The sequence below is a fragment of the Pteropus vampyrus genome, unplaced genomic scaffold, assembly GCF_000151845.1.
Source record: "Pteropus vampyrus isolate Shadow unplaced genomic scaffold, Pvam_2.0 Scaffold15, whole genome shotgun sequence".
NCBI classification, from domain to species: Eukaryota; Metazoa; Chordata; class Mammalia; order Chiroptera; family Pteropodidae; genus Pteropus; species Pteropus vampyrus.
Window position 1 is genome coordinate 4858351 of NW_011888796.1, and position 23619 is coordinate 4881969.

Consider the following 23619-nt stretch of genomic DNA (forward strand, 5'->3'; position numbering starts at 1 on the left):
CCTATTTTTTTAATTACCATGTAATGCCTACTTTACTAAGCCTCATTTAAAAAGCAGTAATAAAAAGATAATCTTTTATGTATTGGTAGGGTTAAATGAAGCAATGCATGGGAAGAGACTGTTACAGTAACCTTGATATTAACAATCAGTTAATATTAGCTGTTGTTTGACCACTTTTTAAATTGTCTTCCAATTCTTTTTTTGGTCTCCTTTATAGTTTTTTATTCTTCCTCTGCTCATTCTTTAAAACAGTAGTGTTTTAGGGTTTCAGTCTTGACCTGCTTGTTTATGTAATTCTGTGTAATTCCCCTTCAGGAGATTCATCTCCTTTCCTAGTTTTTAACTACTGCCCAATTCCTATAGTCTGATGACCCAATTCCATACTTTTCCCTCTGAGCTCTGTAGGCTAATATATCCAAATGTCTGTTACACATCCTCCTTTGGCTACCCCCCACCCTTCCCATTCCTCAGACTTGTTGTGGATAAAACTGAAAATATTTTAATCTAAAATAGAACTGAAGGGTATGAAGTGGAGAATCTCATGCAGGTGCCCTCGGAAAAATGAAACTTAAAGACTAGAAGATTGATTTCTTGTAAATGTCTGATTTATAGAAGATTGGAGCTTATCCTCTGACCAATGAGCATCTGCCAAGAATGTCTCTGCATTTTCGAACTAGCGAACTCACTACGTGGCCCTTGGACTTTTCCCTTTTGCACTCCTTACCCATAAAAGTAACCCAATCTTCAACAGATTTGCCCTGTAGTTCTTTGCAGTTTGCATGTCCCGAATTGCAGTTCCTCTGCATTTTGAATAAACTCAACTTCTGGTAACTTGAGCTTGTCTGTTTACCTCTTTCCTTTTTTTTAGGTCAACATTACATTGTGTCAGAGATGAGATTCGAAAGAGTCGACCACCAAGGAATGACAGCTTCTGGAATCAAGAGAGGCACCTACACTTGAGCCCTTTGCACTCTTTGCTTCTGTGTCACTGTAGCTTTCGGTTTGGTAAGTGTCCTCCCATCTCGAGCTCCCTCCTTTTGGCCAAGATCTCTCACTTTATTCAGGTTGTGAATAGGGACAAATTGTCCTGGTGAGTACCCTTTTGTTTCTGATAATGGGACCTTAGTCATCTGAATGTTCTAAGGGTGGCCCTCTTTAGGGAACCCTGGCCAGTTTTATGTTCAAAAATTAAGTTCTTCCTTCCTCACACTCATTTTTGACTAAATGAACCATTCTCACTAAGGATAACTTAGAACTCCAATAGCCATAATGGAGAACCTTTGATGTCCCCAGACTTTTTCCATGAACTAAGTTAGAAGACTGGCTACAACATTAAACAATGTGAATGGGGTAGTTATTGTAATTGGTATGTGGAGGCCTATAAATGTGTTCAGGGTTCTAAATTGCCTCCTTATAAAATATTCTTTCCAAACTGACTGAAGCAAAGAAACAACTTAATAGTAAAAAATACCACAGGTTCCTTCCTCTGTGCTGAGCAAGGTCCCTGCTAACCCCATTGCTCTACCTCTTCGGTGTCCCTCTTTGCCTCCTCCTCACCTCTCCCCTCTATCTGAACTTCCCTTCTTTCATATTACCAAAACCTCCTCAATGAAGGCCATTAATACCCTCCCTTTCAAAATTAGACTTTCTGAGGATACTACTAAAACACCCCAAATTTCCCCTACTTCATTAACAAAGGCTGAGCTTAGAGCTATAATTAAGGATTTTCCCAAGGTAATGGAGGATCCCCATAGATTTGCTGAGAAATTCAGTATTGTAACCATAATTTACCATCCTGGTCTCTCTAATCTCCATCAATTAGTCCACATGCTTGTCAGAGAAGGTCAAGCCCAAACTAGATTAAAACTGTTGGCTGGAAAAACATCGACCAATCTCTATGATTTAAACTAAATGAACTACCAGACCTTTTATAATGTTGAACTTATGATGTAGTCAAAAGGCTACACCAAGCCATCCCTAGAGCCTTTCCCAAACCCGTGGACTGGAATAAAATTCAATAAAATTCAAACATTCACTTTGAGCCTGCTAAATCTATTCATAACTATTACAGCAGACTCCAAATTGTTTTCAAAGAAAATTCTGGACTCCCTATAGTTATTGAATCCATCCAGGTAGCTTTTAATTCCATTTTCATAAATGGCCTAAAGGACTTATCCCTGACCTTGTCAGTCTGGCTAATCAATTAATTTGCACCCTAGAAGATGACACCAGAAAAAAGATGCTAAGATTTGAATCTCCAGCTCCAGCAGATGGAAACTCCAAAGCAAATCCGTCCTGTAGGACTGTGTCATTATTGCAAAAATAAACTTGGCCATTGGAACAAGGATTGCTACAAATTGAAATCTAGACAGTTGCAAACTTCGAAGAACTAACAGCCAAATCTACCCCAATGCTGGGACTTTAAGGACAATAGGGACTGTTTTCCATTCTGCTATTAAATGGACTGGGAGAAACTACTTTCCAGACTGGGGGTGAATTCCTTACAGTGTTACTTGACACAGGAGCTATTCTATCAGTGTTCAACCCCACTACAATTAAATAGTCCCTTCCTCAGAGTAATATATATGTTCAGATAGTGGAAGTCTTAAATAAGCTGCAACATGTCCCTGTTTCTTAGCCCATGACTTTTTGTCTGGGACCTTTGCAAGACAGACACCCATTTCTCCTGAGTCATTTGGCTCCTGTGCATTTATTAGGATGAGATTTCCTGGCAAAATATAATGCCTCCATTTTTTTTTTCTTTCAGAAGCAGGAAATAGCCCTTGAGCTCATATCCAGCAGTCGGGCAAATTCAACCTCTTTGCCTTCACTTCCATTCTGTAAACCAAAGAAGTCTAAACCTTGGATTCATCCCCACTATTAAACCTGGTACTCCTCACTCTTTAGGCAAAATCCTCAACAGACATAGGCAGAATTCATAATGCCCCTCCCAGTAAGATCCAGATTGACCCCTCAAAACCTCTAAATAATGAAGCATTATAGGGCATAAGGCCTATTTTAGAGACCATAAGACTCAAGGACTCATTAGCCTGTGTACTAGTCCTTGTAATAGTCCTATTTTGCCCATAACAGTGGCCAAGGATGGAGATTTAGGATGATAAATAACATCGTAATTCCCCTACACCCTATCCTCTAATCCCCACATGCTATTGTGATCCATTCCTACTGAAAGCAATACAGTGAATTTTTAGTATCTCTCTTAATAGAGATAGTATCTTTTTGCCTTTGCTTGGGAAGGACAACAATATACCTAGACAGTCATGCCTTGGGGCTTTACTGGGAGTCCTTCTTCTTAAATGACCTAAAATTCTCTGGAGGTTCCATTTTACTATAACATATGGATGATTTACTTTGCTTGCCCTCTCAAGGCTCCTCAGAAAGAAAAAAAAAAAGCAAAAACAGATTTACCTGTTGAAAATCTTAGCCACTAGGGAAACAAAGTCTTAAATGAGAAATTGGAATTTGTTCAAACTCAGGTCTGATATTTAGGATATTTAATCTCAGTATAGGAAATACACCGAGATCTCCATAGGCTTCAAGGCATTTTAAACTTTCCAAACCCCCGAAACCAAACAGCAATTACGTGGTTTTCTTGGACCAGCTGGTTATTGTCGTAATTGGATTCTTTAATGACTTAGCCCCCATATGTCTTGCTAAAGAACACTAAACCTGACCCCACTGTTTGGGATGACCAAGGTAGCTGGTCTTTAGGACCTTGAAGGAAAGCTTAATAAATCTACCAGCCTTTGAACACCTAAAATATCAGCTATCCTTTTTCCTTTTTGTATATGAGAAGGAGTGGAATGCCCTTGGAGTATGAACCCAAAAACATGGAGGCTATCTCCGATCTCTAGGCTACTACAGCCATCAGTTAAATCTAGTGCCCGAGGATCCCCCCCCCCCACCGCCCATGCCTTAAAACTATACCACTCTTTTAGCATAGGCTACTGAAAAGATAGTTATCAGATCCTCCTTGACCATCTTTGTGCCTCACCCTGTCGAGGCTCTCTTAAATTTGCTCCACACTCAACACCTTCCAGAAAGCCATCTTACTTCCTATGAAATCCTCTTACTAACCGCCCCTTATATCACTCTCATTCACTGTAACAGTCTCAGCTCTGCTGCCCTTCCTCCCTCCTCCACTGACAAAATTCCCTTAGAATGACTGATTTTGATGGATCACCTGTTGAGCCTTTGTGATAACTTACAGGAACCCCCTTGGTGAACGCTAATCTTTCCTAATTGACTGATGGCTCTTCCCTAAAAAATGAAAATGGTAAATTTTGTGCCGTTTCTACAATATCAACTAATTTTAAACGTCATTGAGGCTGTGCCCTTGCCTTAGGCCACTTTAGCCCTATAAACTGAATTATATGCCCTCACTCATGTATGCATTTTAGTCAAAGGCAAGACAGCAAACATCTATACTGATAGTTGATGTGCATTTGGAATGGTCTGTGACTTTGGAATGTTATGGAAACAACAAGATTTCCTCATTTCCAGTGGAAATAAAATTAAGAATAGCCCTTATGTCCAAAATATTTTGGATGTCAAACTATTGCTAGCAGCTCTAGCTATCATTAAAGTCCCTGAACTTTCCAAGTCTGATTTTCTAGAAGCCAAAAGAAGCCACCTCATCAATACTTCTGCAAAAATCACCACTGTTATGAGATCGACAAGCTAAATCTTTGTCATCGTCCAAAGGGCTACTCCCACTGGAGGGGAGACCAAAAGGAACTAACCAGAGGAAGTACAACAGCTGGTCTCTGAAAGAGAAAAACAAAATTGAAATTCTAAAAGCTACTGGTTCCATGAAGAAAAGGGACTCTGGTTTGAAACCAATAATAAGTAGGTTTTGCCAAAAAAAAAAAAAAAAAAAAAAAAGAAGATCTAAAATTTCCTTTAATAACCACCATACATTAATTAAACCATTTGCACTGAGAAAATAGTAATATATATGAATCAGTATTGGTGGGGAAATATTGGCAAGGCCACCAAAAGCACTTATCTTGCTTGTTTCTCCTGTCCTAAATTCAACCAAGGAAAGCCTATCTGCACCATCTCGGGACATTTTGATTTATGCAGTGGACCATTTGAAATCTAGCAGAAGGATTTCATGCAGTTACCTACATCTCATGGGTATAAATATGGTCTAGTAATGGCTTGCAAGTTTTCATATTGGACTAAAGCATTTCCATGTAGAAAGGCAACTGCCTCTTCTGTAGCTAAAGTTCTTTTAGGAAAGATTCCCTTTGGGGAACCTCTCTGGAACTCTTAGAGATTGGGGAACCCATTTTACTGGACAAATACTTTGACAGGTCTGTGCCATCTGGTCAGTTCTACAACATTTCCACTGTGCTTAATACCTCAGTCTTTAGGACTGGTTGAACATACAAATGAAATTAACAATACCCAATAGGCTAAAATAGTTGAGACCCTCCAAATACCTTGGCCCAAAGTACACCACTGGTTCTTCTGAATCTTATCTGTTCCATTTGAGATTCATAAGCTCTTACCCTTTGAAGTAATTATTACAGGACAGCCAGTGCAGTTAGTCCTGTTTCCTTTGACCCACAACTACTGAAAGAGGACATACTTCAGTTTTTTGAGGGTCTAATTAATTCTGTTTGACAGTAATTAGTAGAACAACCTCTCCACGGCATGCTCCTGGGAGATGAAGATGTCAAACACCACACGTTACAGCCTAGAAGCTTTGTGTGTCGGAAAGAGCATCTCCATAAAAACTCCCTCCAACCTGGTTGGAAGGGCAACTACTAGGTGTTGCTGACTAATCCCTGTGCTGCCAAGCTTGAAGGGATAGACTCCAAGATTCATGTGTCCCATATAAAAAAGTTCCCCTAAACGTGAATGGACCTGCACTCCAAATGGTAACTTAAAACTCAAAATGTCTGAGGACTAAAGCAGATGACATTGGAGGTAGACAGCTTTCCTAAAATATCCAAACCAGGCCTGTGTAACCTCCCACTTTACCCTGTTCTGTATCACAAAACCAAATCTTGCTGCTTAAAGTTCTTATTTTCCTGTCTCTGGCTTTCTTGCTGCCCTCTAGTTTTTACCTTTAACACATCCGTTTGTTCCTGCCTTACAAACACTCTGATTCCGCCAGTCTTACTGATTGTTGGATTTGCGCCAGAACTAATAACACTCATGATGAATCTGAACTGGTAGCCTGGCCATTATCTTTGGAAGGATGGCAAAAGCTGTCTGACTGAGATGTAGGATTTTACTTTGGTAACTTTGAAGCTGTGCATATTCTCCCTCTGGTAAATTGGCACCAGACATTACAGCATTCCATAGGGTGCCCCCATAAAGGAATACTTCCCACTCATGTCTGGAGTCTTACCCAAAATCTTTTTTTGTGTTTTATAAACATGAATGGGACTGGCAAAACCCTGGGCTACCTCCCACTGAACACTTGTAACTATACAATTTTATGTGACTGAGATGATCATGAGTTCACTCCCCGCTGGAATCAAGAAGACTATAATTTCTCCTCCATTAATGTATCTCTGTGGTGGGGTAATGAAAATTATAATGGTACCAGGGAATGGGAAGCAGATGTGCTTCCTTTCAATGGTACTTTATGGAGACTTGATCAAAAATGTGGTGAATGGTAAGGGCTTAATTCATCTTAGCCTCCTTCCTGGAGATTCCCCAGACCTCCGTCAGAACTGTACCCACGACAATGAAACTCACTTATTGCTCTAAATATATAGAAATTTAAGATGTTTTTATAACCATCCCCACCATGCTATCATGTGCTATGTGTAAATGACTGTGTTTTTGATCATGAAGTCTCTTTTATTCCAGGAAAAAAACATCTGGGCATAAAGGTCCACTTTTGCCCTATCTTTAGAAAACACTGGTTATTTCTTTCTGTGTGGAAGAAACATATACTCCACACTCTTCCTTAAATGGACAGGAAGCTGTGGAGTTGTTCTTTCCTAATGCCAAAGTCAGAACAGCCCTCCCTTCCACTGCCTGTGTACCTAATCTGGGTCATTTTTCCTACCAAGTTAAAAGTGCATCAAAGCTGGGATGGATATAATTTTGGATAGATGCTCACAAATAATTGCATAATAAATAGAAAGGGATTGGGGCATGTCTTTACCTAAGCCTTTTTCCCTTGGGTTTGAGTAATGGAACTTGAAAAAGCAATTCAGACCTCTCTATAAACACGGTGACTACTTTTAACACTTCTGTTAAAGCTTTTGAATATCAACAAACTTAAATTGATAGCCTAATGAAGTCTTACAAAACCATAGAACCCTAAACCTCTGCACTTCAAATAGGGGAGGAACATGTGCCCAGCTTGGAGAAAAATGCTATTTTTATGTTAACAGGTTGGGGAAAATAACGTAAGAACTAAAAATAATGAAGGACAATATCAAACTGTTAACTGACATAGGCCAAGCCCCAGGGACTTAGGACATTTTCAACCTATTAAATATAGATAGTTGGGGAAACTGGTTGAGTTTATTCTAGTCAATAGCTATAATTGGACTTTACTCTGGATATAATCCTCTTAGTTAAATCCCTAGTGTCTTGTGCCAGCAGGCAAATGTCTTCTTCCCAGATGTATGTACAAAATAATATTCTTTTCCTTCCAAGGCTTATCTTAAGGCTCAAGTGACCATCAAAACCAAACTGATCACCTTAGAGGAGTTTGACTGAAATTCCTCATTTCTTGATGGTTTTGTTGTTCAAATGAGGCCAAAATCCACTTGCCATTTTCCTCCTCCATGGGACGGGACATCTGAGGATGGTCCTCAACTCCAAGGGACACACAATCCACTTATGATTAATGACTTCATGATTTCTCTGACTAAACAAAATACCCAAACAATAAGGTTGGTCAGTGAAAAATTTTACTAAAAAGTGGAAAGTATGAAAGGATGTCAATCTAAAATGGAACAGAAGGTTATGAAATGGAGAATCTCATGCAAAACGAAGACTGAGAGACAGATGTCCCACAATGCCTGATTTACAGAAGATTGAAATTTATCCTCTGACCAATGAGTATCCATCAAGAATCTCTCCCTGTCTTTGAGCCAGTGAACTTGCTGCGTGACCCCTGACTGGACTTTCCCCCTTTTGCACTCTTTGCCCATAAAAGCAACCTGACATAAACCTTCAACAGACTCACTCGTAGCTCACTGCAGCTTCCACTGTCCCAATTGCAATACCTGACTAAACTCAATTTCTGGTCATTCGAGTTTACCTCACTTTACCTCTTTTCTTTTAGGTTGACAGTTTTCATTTTCTTAACTGATTTTCAAAAAGCACAAGTTTAAATTTTAATTAAATAAAAATTTCTGGTTCATGCTTTTTGTTTTCTAAGAAATCTTCACCTAACCCAGGGTCATAGGTTCTCTATTTTTTCTCTAGAGGTTTTGTAGTTCTTGCTCTCACATTTAAGTCTATGATCAATTTTGAGTGAATTAATATTTCTTGTTCTGACTTCTTCTTTGTCTGATATTAATAAGCCACTGCAGATTTCTTTTTGTTAGTGCTTATATGGTATATCTTTTTGTATCCAGTTACTTTTAACCTAATGTATATTTAAAATATGTTTCTTTTAGACAATTTATATTTGAGTCTTGCCTCTCCTCTTCCCCACAACCTAAGAAATTCTGCCTTTCATTTGAGGTGCTCACACCATTTATATTTAATGTAATTATTGACATGGGTAGATTTAAATCAACCATCTTGCTAGTTGTTTCTATAGTTTTCTATTTTTCTCATCAGTTTTTTGTTCTTTTTTTTCTTCTTGCCTTCTTTTGGATTATTTTTTATGATTACATTTTATCTCTGCTATTGGTTTGTTCATTTACCTCTTAATTTCCTTTAGTGGCGGCCTAGGGTTTACAATGTATTTCTTTTAACTTGTCAAAGTCTACCTTCAAAAAACATTCAAAGTCTGCCTTCAAATAAGATGATACCATTTTATGTTGTAAGAATCTTGCAACATTTCCATTTCCTCTCTCCCATCTCCTTATTGTTGCAGTTATATATTTTACTTTTAATAACCTCCCTATATATTGTTGCTCTTTGTTGCTTTAGACAATTATTTTCAAATTTAAAAGAAAAAGTCTTATATTTACCCTCATGTTTATCATTTCCAGAACTCTACTCCTTCATGTCAGATTTCTAGTTCTCCTACTGCTAAATAACTTTAACATTTCTTGTTTTGCAGATCTGGCAGTGATTCTTCTCAGCTTTGTTTGTATGATTGTCTTTTTTAAATTATATTTTTGGAAAGGTATTTTTGCTTGGTGCAGAGCTATGTGCTGACAGATTTTTTTCCTTTGCTTCCAGTGCTTTAATAATGCCACTCCTTTGTCCACTTGCTTGCATAGTTTTTGTCTACCTGTTGGCAGTCACTCTCAATTTCCCCTCATCCTCCAGGACCTGGAAACCATTAATCTTTTTTGTCCAGGAGGCTCTTGGCTGTCATAGGTCAGTACCTTGCTCCTTCATTTCATTCTGGTGTCAGCTCAAATGTCACTTCATGGCAGAGGCTTTCCTTTAATGAGTGAATCTAAAAGGCCTTTCCAGCTTCATTTTTCTTGCCTTACCCAATATTATTTTTTATAATACTTGTCATTGACTACTTTCACTATTAAAAATAATTATTTGTCTCTATATCTGTCTGTCCCCTCACTGCCTTGTTGCATGAGGGCAGGGATTTTGCTTATGTTCTTTCTTTGCCCAATTCAGTGTGTTCTAGGACTGTTTTGTCAGCCCTTTAAGAATTGTTTTTGAATTATTGACAAGGGTAATTCTTTAGGACTTTTGAGTAGATTTAATATTGATATTGTTTATCAATTTCTAACTATAACAATATTCAATGGGCTGTTTTTTTAAATAATGTTATTAATATCATTTGGTTATAAGCCATGGTTCTTTTTATCTCCCCTTTTTATTTTTGCAGTTATTAAAGAGAGCATTTGCTTAATTTTTAAAAACATCTATTCAAAATTAGAAAAAGAATTAGTAGTAAACATATCGTACCAATTCAGGAATTGGATTGTTCTACATTGCCACTAACTGTTTCAAATTAAGACATCTGGTGACTGGGGAAGTTTAGTTTCTGTGTTCAGTTAACCAGCTGGTTGTTCTGGAAAGGCAAAGACAGATAATTGTTCTTGAAAGAAGCTGGGGTTTTCATAGACTTACTTTAAAGGGTGAATTTTGGGTGGAAGATTTACTTGAGAAAATGGATGTCTCAGGATGTTACTGAGGAAAATGCTTTTTTTTTTCTTTAGATAACGTTGAATGTCTTATCTGGAACCTGATACTGATAATCTCATACTGCATGAAATAAATGTGTCATTCTCTTTCACCTCCTCCCCCTTTCCCTTAGTAACAGATTCCTGCACTTTAAAAACTGTGCTTTCCCTAAGAATTTTAGTGTATTTAATGCATGAAATGCCATATGTTGCTGCAACCACTATCTTGAACGTTCATATGAATAAGAATAGCATATTTAGACTCACTAAGCAGGATTAATTTGCAAAGACATTGTCTCAGTCATTAATGAATATGATATTTAAAATTACATGGAAGTTATAGCAGATGTCAGTTTAGCATACTTTCCCCAAAATATTCAGGACTTCTTCCCAATTTAAAACAAATGGCTCTTTAGTAAATTGTTTAAAAGCCAATTCTGTGTTAGTTTAAAATGTACACACAAATTTCTCTAAATTTTTGATATGAAAGTTTTCTAAGACATATTCTACTTAAGTTAAACCAATGCATGCCTTTAATCCCAAAGTATTGTTTCCTCTAGGACATAGTGGTAATGCATAGGAATGACTGTTTTTATTTCACTCTTCCCTGAAATATTAATAACCAGATTCCTAAGTTTCACCTCTGTAGTTTTGCTTTAGATAAGCTGACATTAGATATGCTTCATAAATAATAAGCTTCTCTAATGTCCAGTATGGAGCTTTTGTGGCTACCATTAAATTTTTTGGATTTGCCATTGACCTTGCCACTAGCACATGACATTAGACATTAGTAGCTGCTGCTTCCAGGTGCTCTGCTAATACACCCTCCCCCCTTTAAAAAAATAAGTAAGATATATGTGTTTTATACAGGTAACATAGTCTACTCCTAATTTTAAAAAATAATGTGTTTACTATAGAGGCAGCATAGTGTAGGAGTTAATAGTATGGTTTCTGGAACGGGAATGCTTGAGTTCAGAAACCAGCTTTACTGTATATTAGCTGATTTTTTCATCAGTTTAATGAACATAGCACTTATAGTCTTATAATGAGGGTATATAATCATTATTAAAAATTTTAGCAATGTAGAAAAATGTCAACATACCACCTGTGTGTGTGTGTGCGTGCACACACACACACACACAAACCCTAGATGCTTGAAATACATTTTATGAACATTATTCCTGACATCTTTCTGTGCATATCTACAGACAGGATGAACAGAAGCATTCATGAATAGGAACTTTTTTAAAAAGATCTAATTGGCTTTATTAAGCAATTCATGAACCTGGCAGCATCTCATCTAGCAACTAGCAGGGTGCTCCCAGGAATAATTTTATTCAAGTGGGCTAGTATACAGTTTCCAACTTCTAGTGATTCTATGCAGGATTTTTCAACTTTATGATGGTGCAAAAGCAATATGCCTTCAGTAGAAACTGTGCTTCAAATTTTGAATTTTGATCTTTTCCTGGGCTAGTAACATGTGGTATGATGCTCTCTCCTGATGCTGGATAGCGGCAGTAAACCACAGCTCCCAGTCAGCCAATCACAATGGTAAACAACTAATACCCTACAGTGTACTATGTTGCCAGCATTTTTTAGATATTGTGTTTTGTGTTTTCATATCTATAAAATGTCCATCTGTGTCTCCTGCTTATGGTTAGAAGAAGAGGAAGGCAATTACTTTCGAGATGAAACTCAAGTTAATTGCCCAGCATGAAAGCTGCAAGCCAGAATTACATAAACTATGAGATATTCAACACTATTATAAAATGGCTCTGCGTTAACTGATATGAGCAACTGTAGGCTAACGTAAGTGTTCTGAGCATGTTTACAGTAGGTTGGGTTAAGCTATGACATTTAGTAGGTTAGGTGTATTCAGTGCATTTTCAACTTAGGATATTTTCAATTTACAATGGATTTGTTAGGACGTAAACGTTAAAGACCATCTGTATTATACATTCTTTCTAAATAGTATTACATTTAATGTAAGTTGGATTTAATAAATGAAAAATAAATAAAATGAGCTTTTTGGCATAGGAACATTTCTAGTGTGTGAGCATCTGAAATCCTTTCTATCTAGAACTTCCTAACATCCATGATGTGTATCAAGGTGCATTAAAAACAACTTTTTATTTTGGAATAATGTTAGGTTTATAAAAATATTGCAATAGTATAGAATTTCTATATACCCTTAACCCAGCTTCACTAATATTAACATAACCATGATACATTTGTCAAAACTAAGAAATTAATACTATTAACTAAACTACAGGGTTTATTTGGATTTCACCAGTTTTTCCATTAATGTCCTTTTTCTGATCAAGAATCTGATCAAGGATACCATGTTGCATTTAGTCACTACATCTCCTTTGTCTCTCTCAATCTGTGACAGTTTCTCAGACTTTCCTTGTTTTTCACATCCTTAAAACTTGACAAATACTAGCCAGGTATTTGTAGAATGTCCCTCAGTTTGAGGTTTGTCTGTTGTTCTCTCATGATTAGACTGGGTTTATGGATTTGGGGGAAAAATACCATGGAAGGGATGCATCTTTTCATCATGTCACATAAGAGGGCAAGTGACATCAACATGACTGATGTTAACCTAGATCAGTTGATTAAGGTGGTATATTCTAGGTTTCTCTGCTTGAAGTTACTGTCTTACTTTTTCCATACTTTATTCTTTGGAAGCAAGTAGTTAAGTCCATCCCATACTCAAAGGCAGGAAAATTAAGCTCTACCTCCTGGAGGGATTATATCTGCTTATATTACTTAGAAGTCTTCGGTAAGGAAGATATGTCCCTTTTTCCTCATTTATTTACTTATTTAGTCATTTACTTTTTATCAGTATGTACTCATGGATATTTATTTTTTGGTTACAATCCAATGTTATTTTGTTGCTCAGATTGGTCTAGAGTGACTAGTGGGAGATCTTGGCTCCTGTGTCATTTATTTATCTATCTGTCTGTCTGTCTATCTATCTATCTCTTTATTTATTTTAGTACTTCTTTACTTTTTGGCACTATTCAATGTTCTAAGCTCATCTTATATTTTCCCTGCTCCTGACCTAGAATCAGTTATTTGTCCAAGGAGCTCAAAGGGTATTTTTTAACAGATTAGATCTTAAGCCTTTCTGATTGGTACCTAACTAGAAGATAAGAATAAAACTCTGGTAAGAATTATTTTAAAAGTGTATTTATTTTAAAAATAAAATACTTTAACTTCAATCTCAGAGAAGTTCACTGAGAACTTAAGTCAGTAAAACCTTATCATCTTCTAAAATATGTTGAAGTGTATTTGCTTTTTAGAACTGTGTTTTTCATTATAAAATGAAAAAAAAATCTCGAAAAGCACAAACTCCATTTGCTATGTCAATAATTTATTCAGATTTGAGTTATTTATATTTGTGTTCATGTATTTTTTCATGTTGATTCATTTTTTAAAAATAGTTTTAATACAAAAGTAACATACTGCTTTTTAAAAAGGCAGTTTTTTAAAAACTAAGAATTATAGTTTTAAAAATGTGAATATGAAATGAAATTAATAAATAAGGCAAGCTGAATTAAAATTTATTAGAAAGGAAATTAATATTTGTTGCTTATTTTCTTTATACCAAGAATTGTGCCCTCTATATACTTCTGCTCTGTGTTTTGCATCATACCATAATCATCTCTGTCCTTGTTTCTATTACCCTTTATTGTAATTGTTTACTGATCTCTCTCTCATCTTCCTGAAGATAGCAAGTATGTTTCCCCACCAAATCTCTGGCATTTAGCCTAGCCCTTAGCCATAATAAACAATATTGTGTCTATTTTTATCCTTATTTTAAAGATGAGGAAACTGACACTGAGGGTAGGTAATTTGTACAATGATGACTTTGCTAGTTTGTATTAGAACAAGGGCTTGAAATGTGGTGCAATAAAAAAGACCTATTTTTTTTTTATTGTACCAGATTGACAATTTCTTGATAAGCTGGGAATACTTAACTGCATTATTTCCAAATAGACAATCTCTGAAAGTATTCATAAGAAACTGGTAACATTTGTTGTGAGAGAAAAGGGGCTTGAGGACAGAAATGTTTTAAGACATTAGTTTTGAACCTTTGAATTTTGAACCATGTGATTATTTTAGATATTAAAAATATAAATACATTTTAAAAATAATACAGAAATTACCAGATGGAGTTTTATATTAAGTTTTTAAAATATTATATTATTTCTTTTTTTTTTTTTTTTTAAATTTTGTTGATACCTTTAGAATCAAGGAATCCTACAGTTATTACGGAGCAGAGATTTTTCTGAGAATTCCTTTGTATATTCTATTTTTCCCTTTTATTTTGGAACAAAAACAACTAAAAAGGTGGGGAGGGGGTAAGGATAGAATTTCTAAAGGGAACAAAAGATCAGAGTCCTCCTTTTTAATATGAATGAAATTTGACTTTTTAAAGTATGTTCCTTAAGTCTTTCTTTGTAGGAGCCTCTTATATTAAGTCTTTATTTGATTATCTCCAATTACCATAAGCAACTATCACTTACTCTTTGCAGAAACTCTGCTGCAAACTGACTTAAATAGTCAGAAAATATGGAATCTCATAAACATGGAATAAAAGTTCTTTCCATCAGTTAGATTGGGTACACTTTAGAATTAGTTTTCCTCATCTGAACAGATTGTAGTTGGGAGGGGAATACGTGCATGGCTTAGCAAAAATGTAAGGTTTCTGAACCAAATTACTGGTTACAAGATATGGAATTACTATGATTGGTTTAGGCTAATCAGGATCTGCCCTGGGAGCTGGGGTCAAGTCCTGAAATCATGTTGATGCCACATGGAGAGAGAAGAGAGGAATGACTTGGAGGGTTTCCATCATACCGTCTACTTGAATTTCTTAATTGTCCTTCAAATAAAATGTGGTGTATAACTGACTGCTCTGTCTCTAATAATAACTTTTGAGGAATATAATTGTTCATGCTAGATGCTGGATGCATGGGGTTTCTTTTACTGTTCACTACTCCATACAAATTCTGTAATAAAGTTTAAAAAAAATAGTGGGACATAAGACATTAAAGAATAAGTGATGGTTGCTTATGGTAACATTTTTCTAGGTTGTTGTGTGTTTTTTCAGTCCTCTTGCTACTTTTATTCTCTGCTTTTATACAGAATTAACATGTAATTCCTCCTCTAATAGGCATATTCCTTAAGTAAGGTTGACAATAATACTTCAGTACTTACATAGAAGAGCAATAGCATGGTTTTGGAATGAACATAAGTTCACAGGTTTTGAAGTTACAACTTGGGTTTCAAACCACACTCCCCTGTGTGCTCCCTTTAGGAGCTGTGAGAGCATTGGCAAGTTACTCAGTTTCTCTGAACTTCAATTTCCTCTGTAAAATGGGGATAATAATACCTATCTCATAGAGCTAAAAGATTAACATTAAAAAATTAGATGTAAGTTTCTAAGACATATCTTAACATTTGTTGAATTCTAATTGTTTATTTCCTTCTCTGCAAGGCTCAGTTATTATCCTAGCCCAGTTTGATGGATGTGATAGCATTATTGTAGTTGAATTATAATTACATATTGTGAAGTTATTAGAATCCATTCTTGAATGACTTTTCCCATTAACTTTCTCACTACATTTAGAACATTTGCTGGACCTCTGCATTTCACAATCATCATAGTTTGTTCCTTATAGTCAATGGGCGATATTAAGTTTTAGCTGTGAGGAATTAGATTTTTTGACTCAAGTCTAATAAATAGTCTCAAAAGAAAACTAGTCTTTTATCCAATATACACTTCAAATACAATTGTTACTCTTCGGTAGTTAAAAAATATAATGTACGATGCTTATGCTGTCAGATATTTCAAGTATGATGACCATTCATACCTGAAAGATAGAAATATATCTATTTTTAAGGATATTTCTCATTTCTGATTTTATAGAATATGTAGAAGACTTAGTATAGTAACTTTTGTAATCAATAGTTTCTAGGTATAAAATGTATGTTATTTTCTTTTAGTAGTTTTTTTGTTCCTTGATTAAATGGGAAAACAGCTACTTCTTCATTATGGAATTATTTAAGCTAGGCTGCCCTTCAGATTTCATATTCAAACTTAGCAGCCTGTAGCTCAAAAGTAGGATTTGGAAATTGATAGTAGGAATGTTGGATATCGTCCAAAGTTTTTGGCTTAGATAGCTGGATAGATCAGAATGCTGTCATTGTGCCAGTACCATTGACTAAAATGGAGAAAATTGAGAAGTTTACGTTTTTGTTTTTATTTTTAAGGGGAAGGCTTGGTAGGGCAGCATAGATAATTAGTTTCATTTGGGGTATACTGGGACATATTTGAGGAGAAATGGCTAGTAGAATGTTGGAAATAGATATTTGTAAATAGAGAGATGAGATCATCGGTATATAGGTGGCACATGAAAACATGAAGGTGAATGAGGTTACCCCATGAGAGTGTAGTGAGAAGAAAGCCTATGGCTTCTCTTGAGCACTGGGTAGTGGATCATGCAAAGAAAACTCAGATGAGGGCCACATGTAGAAGTAAAATAGGGTATTCATCATTTTGGATTGATTCATTGGTATGAAAAATTAAGAATTAACTATATAGCCTTGGAAATTATATTTCAAATATGACTCACATATTAATATGTTTAAACATAAGCTAGGGATTTTCACGTTTCCTCGTAAGAGATCAAACTATTTTACTGTTTGTGTCTATGGAAGAATATAAGCTCTATAGCTTGAGAGTATTATGGAATATAGCTACCTTACCTCTGATATCTTCCTTGTTTTTTCTCTGCCTTTCTCCCTCCCTCCTTCCCCCCTCTCTCCTTTCCTCCCCTTCTCTCTCTCTTTCTCTCCCTCCCTCCCTCCCTCTTTCTCTTTCAGTAGTTTATTTAATTTAAACAGTATGTCACGTGGACAGCCATTGTGATTGTTAACCATTGCTACAGTCTTGAAGGTTATTTTCCTGTAGCTTCAATCTAGAGCCCACTCTGTCTGCCTCATCAATCACCAGAATCCTTTCAATCAAAAACCTTGCAGGACTGTTGAATGTGAAACAGACTTTCCAGGAAATATAATGGAGGGAAGGAGTATAGTACTACTCTCTTGCTTGGGTTTAGCAGTCCATAGTCATACTCCTATAAATTACTATTAGCTTAAAAGTCATATTAAACTTTCTTATTGTTTAAAATTCCTATCAGTCTGATTTTTCATATGCAGAGATCACATATGAAGCAATAGCAAAGAATTGTTTCTTTTGTAACCTCATATTAACACTGAATCTTTCAAGAATGGGCAGTTTTTATCGGCAATTAAAAAGGGTTTCTTCTTGGAGTACATAAGCAGTACACTCTTAACTAAATGCACATTTTAAGATATATTTGAATAGCTTGTGGTAAAAAAAATTATGTTAAATAATGTTGCTTCACAAATAAACATCTTTCTCTATATTTCCTTTTGTGATTAATTTAAAGTACTATTAAAGAATGGCATTATTTTACCAATTTCCATGAGCAGAGCTCTCCCTCCAAACACACAGGCACATGCAATATATTTTTACATTTATTCTTTTTCTCTTAGAACTCTTCAACTCTTAATGCATGAAAGTTGAAGCAATTATTCATTTATTCAACAACGATTTAGTGATAAGTAAGCAGGGAAGAGTCAGGTAATAAATTCAATAATAAATTAGGATTTTTCAAAAATACTGAACGAAAAGAGCAAATTGCAAAAAGACATAAATATGATGCCATTTTAATAAATTTTTAATCATACGTGTTTAATATTTCATTTCTTTAAATAAAAACTGAAGCAAATGTGATAAAATGTCAACATCTGTTAAATCTAGGTAATATGTATTTGGGTGTCTTATACATTTTTCTAGGCTTTGTACAGTTGATATATTTCATAATTAAGCATTTTTAATTTCTAAATTAATAAAACAGCCACTATGATAGGGCTACTTTAGGTTGGTTAATCAGGAAGGGTCTCTCTGGGAGGTGACATACCGAGACCTGAATAACAGAAAGGAGTTATTCATGCAAAAAATATAGAGAAAGTATTGCTATAGTTCTGAGGCAGAAGCAGGCATGACATGTTTAAGGAAAGAAGGCTGTTTTAGCCTATCTGATTGGAAAACCAACAGTTATGCCGACAGTGAAGGTTACTACCACAGCATAACTGATAAAAGGCCATTTATTATATTTACATAGAAGGAAACTCACCATTTTCAGACTTAATTTATTCTTACAAAGTTTTTTCATGTAGGACTTATAAACTAATGGTATTATATCAAAAGGACAGAAAAGCTGGCTTGAAGGGTTTCTCAGTGGCCAAGTTTGAGCACCAACAAAAACTACAAAGTGATGGATTATAACACAGTTTTTTAAAGTCATAATTTCTTAGCGATTTTCAAGAAGAGAAAGGAAAAGTTTCTTTAAAGAAGAATGCCAGATAATGATAGAATTAGAAAATGGCTGTTTTGTAAATCTCAGTATAACCATTGATTCAGGCAAAGATTATTCATGGATGTTAAAATCTTTGGATGAAAGGTTATTGGAGAATAGGATATTCATAGAGTCTCAAAATATCACTCCATGATTACCTATCTAACTGCAAAAAGAAGTACCCAGCCTCACCTAATTGTATCGTTGCCAAAAATGTTAAACTAGAATCTAATCATGAGGAAGCAATTAGAAAATCCAGAATATGGGACATTTTATGAGACTACTGGGCTGGCCTTTTCAAAAAATTCAGTGTCATAAAAAAAAGATTGAAGAGGTGCCACAGTACTTACGAATGAAGTAATGTGTTGTCTGTAATTTCAAATAGTTTATCAAAAAATAATGTGTGTAAATTTTTAAAAATTCAGAATAAAAGTTGGAGAGGATACTTATTTCTGTTTCGAATTCAAATTTTTAATATTTTTTGCCCGTTGATGTAATTGTGCTGTTTGGAGCCACACTAATAGATCCCAGTTCTTCTCCATGTGGTGTTAGTTGTAGTGGTAATGGTAATACTAGTAATTTTTATATAACATCTGTTGGCTATTATGACATGCTAGACATTGTGCTGAACATGTTATTTCAGTTAATCCTTCTAACAGCTCTTGAGTTCGTACTCATTCTCCTTTTAAAGATGAAAAAGACAGATGCTTAAAAATCTATCACTAAAGCAACAGAATAAAAAGCACTTCATCTTAATGAAAATGTGAATTTGTGAAGTAGTCTAGAATATTCAGGGGTGAAAGCAAGGTAGAAAAATCTGTAGTCAAGTCACTGGACATTCATATTTTTCTGGCCTTGAACTTGTTATACATACAACCTATCCTTGAGAGGCAATCTAGTGTGGTGGTTAAGAGCACAGTCTCTGAGACCAGAATGCCTAGGTTCAAATTCCAGCTCTACCATTTACCAGCTGCTACTGCCTGAGAAGTACTTTTCCAGCATTCTGTACTGGGCACCTCTATTGTATTAGTTTCCTATTGCTTCTGTAACAAATTGCTACAAACTTATTATCTTATATGCTACAAATTTATTATCTTATAGTTCTGGAGGTCAGAAATATAAAACATGCTTGAGTGATTTCATCACTATGTGTCTCTGAATATACACCAAGTGGGTCTTAAGTAGCAGACAAGTCCAGAGGGCTGCATTTTCATCTCGAGGCACTAAAAGATGTTTCCTTGCTTTTTCCAGCTTCTAGAAGCTACCCACTTTTCCTAAACCAACACTGTATCTCTCTGTATCTCAAGTATCACCTTTCTTCCATAGTAACATCTCCCTCTGACCCGCATCTTCTACTTTCAAGGACACAGGTGACTACATTGGGTCCACCAAGTTAATACAGAATAATCTTCCTTTTTTAAGGTCAACTAATTAGCAACCTTAATTCCATCTGTAACTTCAATTCCTCTTTTCCATGTAACCTAACATATTCACGGGTTCCAAGAATTAAGGTATGTTCATCTTTGGCGGACCATTTTTCTGTTTACACATCTATGTTTAGATTCTAAAGTTATAAAAGGCAGCTGGGACTAGAAGATAATTACAAAGTGGAGATCCTGGCCAATGCTGAGGACTATGAGTAGGACCAATAATTGAGTTTGAGTTAAAAACAATTACTCAGCAACATATGTACATGTTTTTGAATTCTCTTACTGGCATAAAGTATATATGGTAGATTCAGTATTCAAGAGTGAATTAGAAGGAGGCAACTGAGTTTTAGTTATGTCGTGGTAGGGAAATGGTTAAAATGTTAGAATTTTAATATTTTATTTCTGTTGGTTTATGCCAGCTCTCAGAAGGAAATGTTCTTGATTTAATTACAACTTTAGAGAAGCTTTGGATTTAATTTTAATTTTTGTATTTTTGTTACAGATTTTTACTACCCTTGGATGCTACTCTTGATATGGAGAAGATTGGGGAACAATTTGCTAATCTGAACATTGTTAAACGTTCCTCAGGAACTACAGAGTCTCCTTATTTGCTTGGCATAGACACATCAAAGACTGTACAAGCAGAAAAAGGAAACTTGGTTGCTGTTTTGTGTTCTAATGGATCAATCAGAATATATGATAAAGAAGGGTTAAGTGTACTACGAGAATTTAGTGGAAATCCTGGACTTCTTAATGGAGTGAAATTTGCAAATTCTTGTGACAGTATCTATTCATCATGTACTGACGGCACCGTAAAATGTTGGGATGCTCGATTAGCCAGTGAAAAACCTGTCCAGCTGTTTAAGGGTTATCCTTCCAATATTTTTATCAGTTTTGACGTAAACTGTAATGATCATGTCATTTGTGCTGGTACAGAAAAAGTTGATGATGATGCGTTGTTGGTGTTTTGGGATGCAAGAGTTAATTCTCAGGATTTGTCTACTGCTAAAGACCCACTTGGTGCATATTCAGAGACACATAGTGATGATATCACTCAAGTATGTTTCCATCCGAGCAATCCCAACATGGTAGTCTCAGGTTCAACTGATGGCCTGGTAAATGTATTTGATATTAGTGTTGATAATGAAGAAGACGCACTGGTTACAACTTGTAACTCGGTTTCATCAGTAAGCTATATTGGGTGGTCTGGGAAAGATTATAAGCAGATATACTGCATGACACATGATGAAGGATTTTGTTGGTGGGATCTTAATCATCTGAATACTGATGAACCAATTACGTGTTTGAACATCCAAGATGTCAGAGAAGTAATTGATGTGAAAGGAGGTATTTTGGACTATTTGATTGGTGGCCTATATCATGAAAAGATGAACAAGCTGTTTGTCATTGGAGGAACAAACACAGGAATTATTCACATAATGAGCTGTACTACATCAGGATTGATCCATGTGACCAGCCTGCAGGGAGGACATTCTGCTACAGTCCGTTCTTTCTGTTGGAATATGCAGGATGATTCTTTGCTAACTGGAGGAGAAGATGCACAGTTATTACTTTGGAAACCTGGAGCAATAGAGAAGACATTTACAAAGAAAGACAGCATGAAAATAGCATCTTCTGTATACCAGCGAGTTCGAGTTCACAGTAGTGATTCTTATAAGAAAAAGAAAAAGCTGTGATGTTACACTGGGAATTTACTTGATAGATTTTATAGTTGCAAATAATTATTTTTATGTACCACCTGTGGAAGACACGTTTAAAGTTCACATGTGAAAACAAGCCAGTTAGCAAACAGTCCTGGGAAAATGTTGAGAATGATTTAATTTGAGTCTTCACATATTCTAAAATTATTTTTTAAAGCCGCCAATTGAGTATATAATCAGTGAGTTGAAAGTAAAATTACATTATTCATTTTTAAAACCCATCTGTTGAGTTAGTAAATGTTGAGTTTAAAGAAATAGCTTCGATAAGGACTTTTTAGACGTAGATGGCTGGTGCAACTTAAAAAAACAGGTGGTTTGGCCTATGTTTTTTAAGCTCAATTTTTTTACATTTTAAATCATCTATTATTTATAAAACCAAATGAAACTTTTTTCTTCATTTGAGGAGCTCCTACTTAATATACATAGATTACATTGGAGTATTTAAATATAAATATTCTGAGTCTAAATGAACTAAACTTTTTTAGAAATAAAATGACTTGAATCTAATAATAAAGTATGTTTAGTAAATATCTGCACCTTTACTCCAGTCTAATTGGTTAAATAGTAAACAGGTGTTTCACTGATCACAAAGAAATTACCATGAAAAATTCCTTTTGAGTATGGTGTCAGATGGGTATTAGACTTATTGGGGTAATCACTTCACAAGGTATATAAATGTCTAATCACTATGTTGTACCTCTGAAACTAATATTGTATGTCAACTGTAATTTGAAAATAAATTTTTAAAAATTTCATTTTGAGACTCAAAGTGAATATAGAAAAATGAAAGTATAATAGCAGAATGACTTTATTTAAAAATATCCTAATATTTTGTGATAAAATTTTCTTCCATAGTGTTTCATTCATAATTTTAAACTTGAATTTTTGTTTACTGCTAACTTTTTAAAATTTATTTATTTAAATTAATTTCAAGTATATAGTACATTGATTGGACATCTCTATAGTTCATAATACTGCAATTTTTTTATCTTTCCTTTTAAACACTTCTCCAAAAAAATCTTAAAATCAGTCCCTCTAAAGGTTTGTCATCTTTTCTTATGCTTAATTAAAAATAAAAATATCTTTTTATCTTTTACTTTAGAAATGTCATGAAAAACAAACATTACTTTAGAACCTTTTACATTTCTCCTTAATTGTTAATAATAATGACTTATCTCTGAGACTGTAATACTGTGGGAAATTTTTATTTTTTCTGTAGAACACTGCAGCTTATATTTAGACTGATCTAGCTTAACTCACAAGACTGAACAATAGGTAAGTCTCAAACATATTCAAAATTTATAATTCTTTTTCTGAGAAATTCAACTGTTCTTCTTGTCCATACCATAAACCTGAGGATAATTATGGACTTTTTCCTTTTCTCCTAGCTAGTCAATCACCAATTCCTATGCCGTTCTACCTCCTAAAATCTGTTGTCCTTTCACCTTTACCACTACTGCCTTAGACTCATCATTTCTCACCTACATTACAGACCCTGTCTCTAATCTCCAGTTCATTCTTCCCACCACATCTAGACTGAACAGCAAAAACATAAATTTGATAATGTCACATGCTGCTTAAAATTTTTCATACATTTTAATCTTTTGATAGAGGACTATGTAAAAATGAGAAACCATGTTTTCAAGATATTTTAGGATATGAGACAATGCTGACTACATAGGAAAATCTGGTTAAAAAGACTTAGAGAAATTGCATTTATAAAATAACATGAAGTGAA

At 35.1% G+C, this 23619-nt stretch overlaps 1 protein-coding gene across 2 annotated transcripts in view; it reads left to right on the forward strand.

Moving 5' to 3' along the window:
• Window positions 1–22423, forward strand: part of WDR89 (WD repeat domain 89) — a 32244-nt gene extending 9821 nt beyond the window's left edge. Inside the window, exons 2-3 of one of the 2 annotated variants that reach the window (XM_011384589.2) lie at window positions 869–1090; window positions 20663–22423. In XM_011384589.2, coding sequence (XP_011382891.1) covers window positions 20694–21857 — 1164 coding nt within the window. In that variant the 5' untranslated portion in view covers window positions 869–1090; window positions 20663–20693 and the 3' untranslated portion in view covers window positions 21858–22423. The remainder of the gene's footprint in view (window positions 1–868; window positions 1091–20662) is intronic. The other variant, XM_011384593.2, reaches the window with a different exon arrangement.
• The last annotated feature ends 1196 nt before the right edge of the window (window positions 22424–23619 follow it).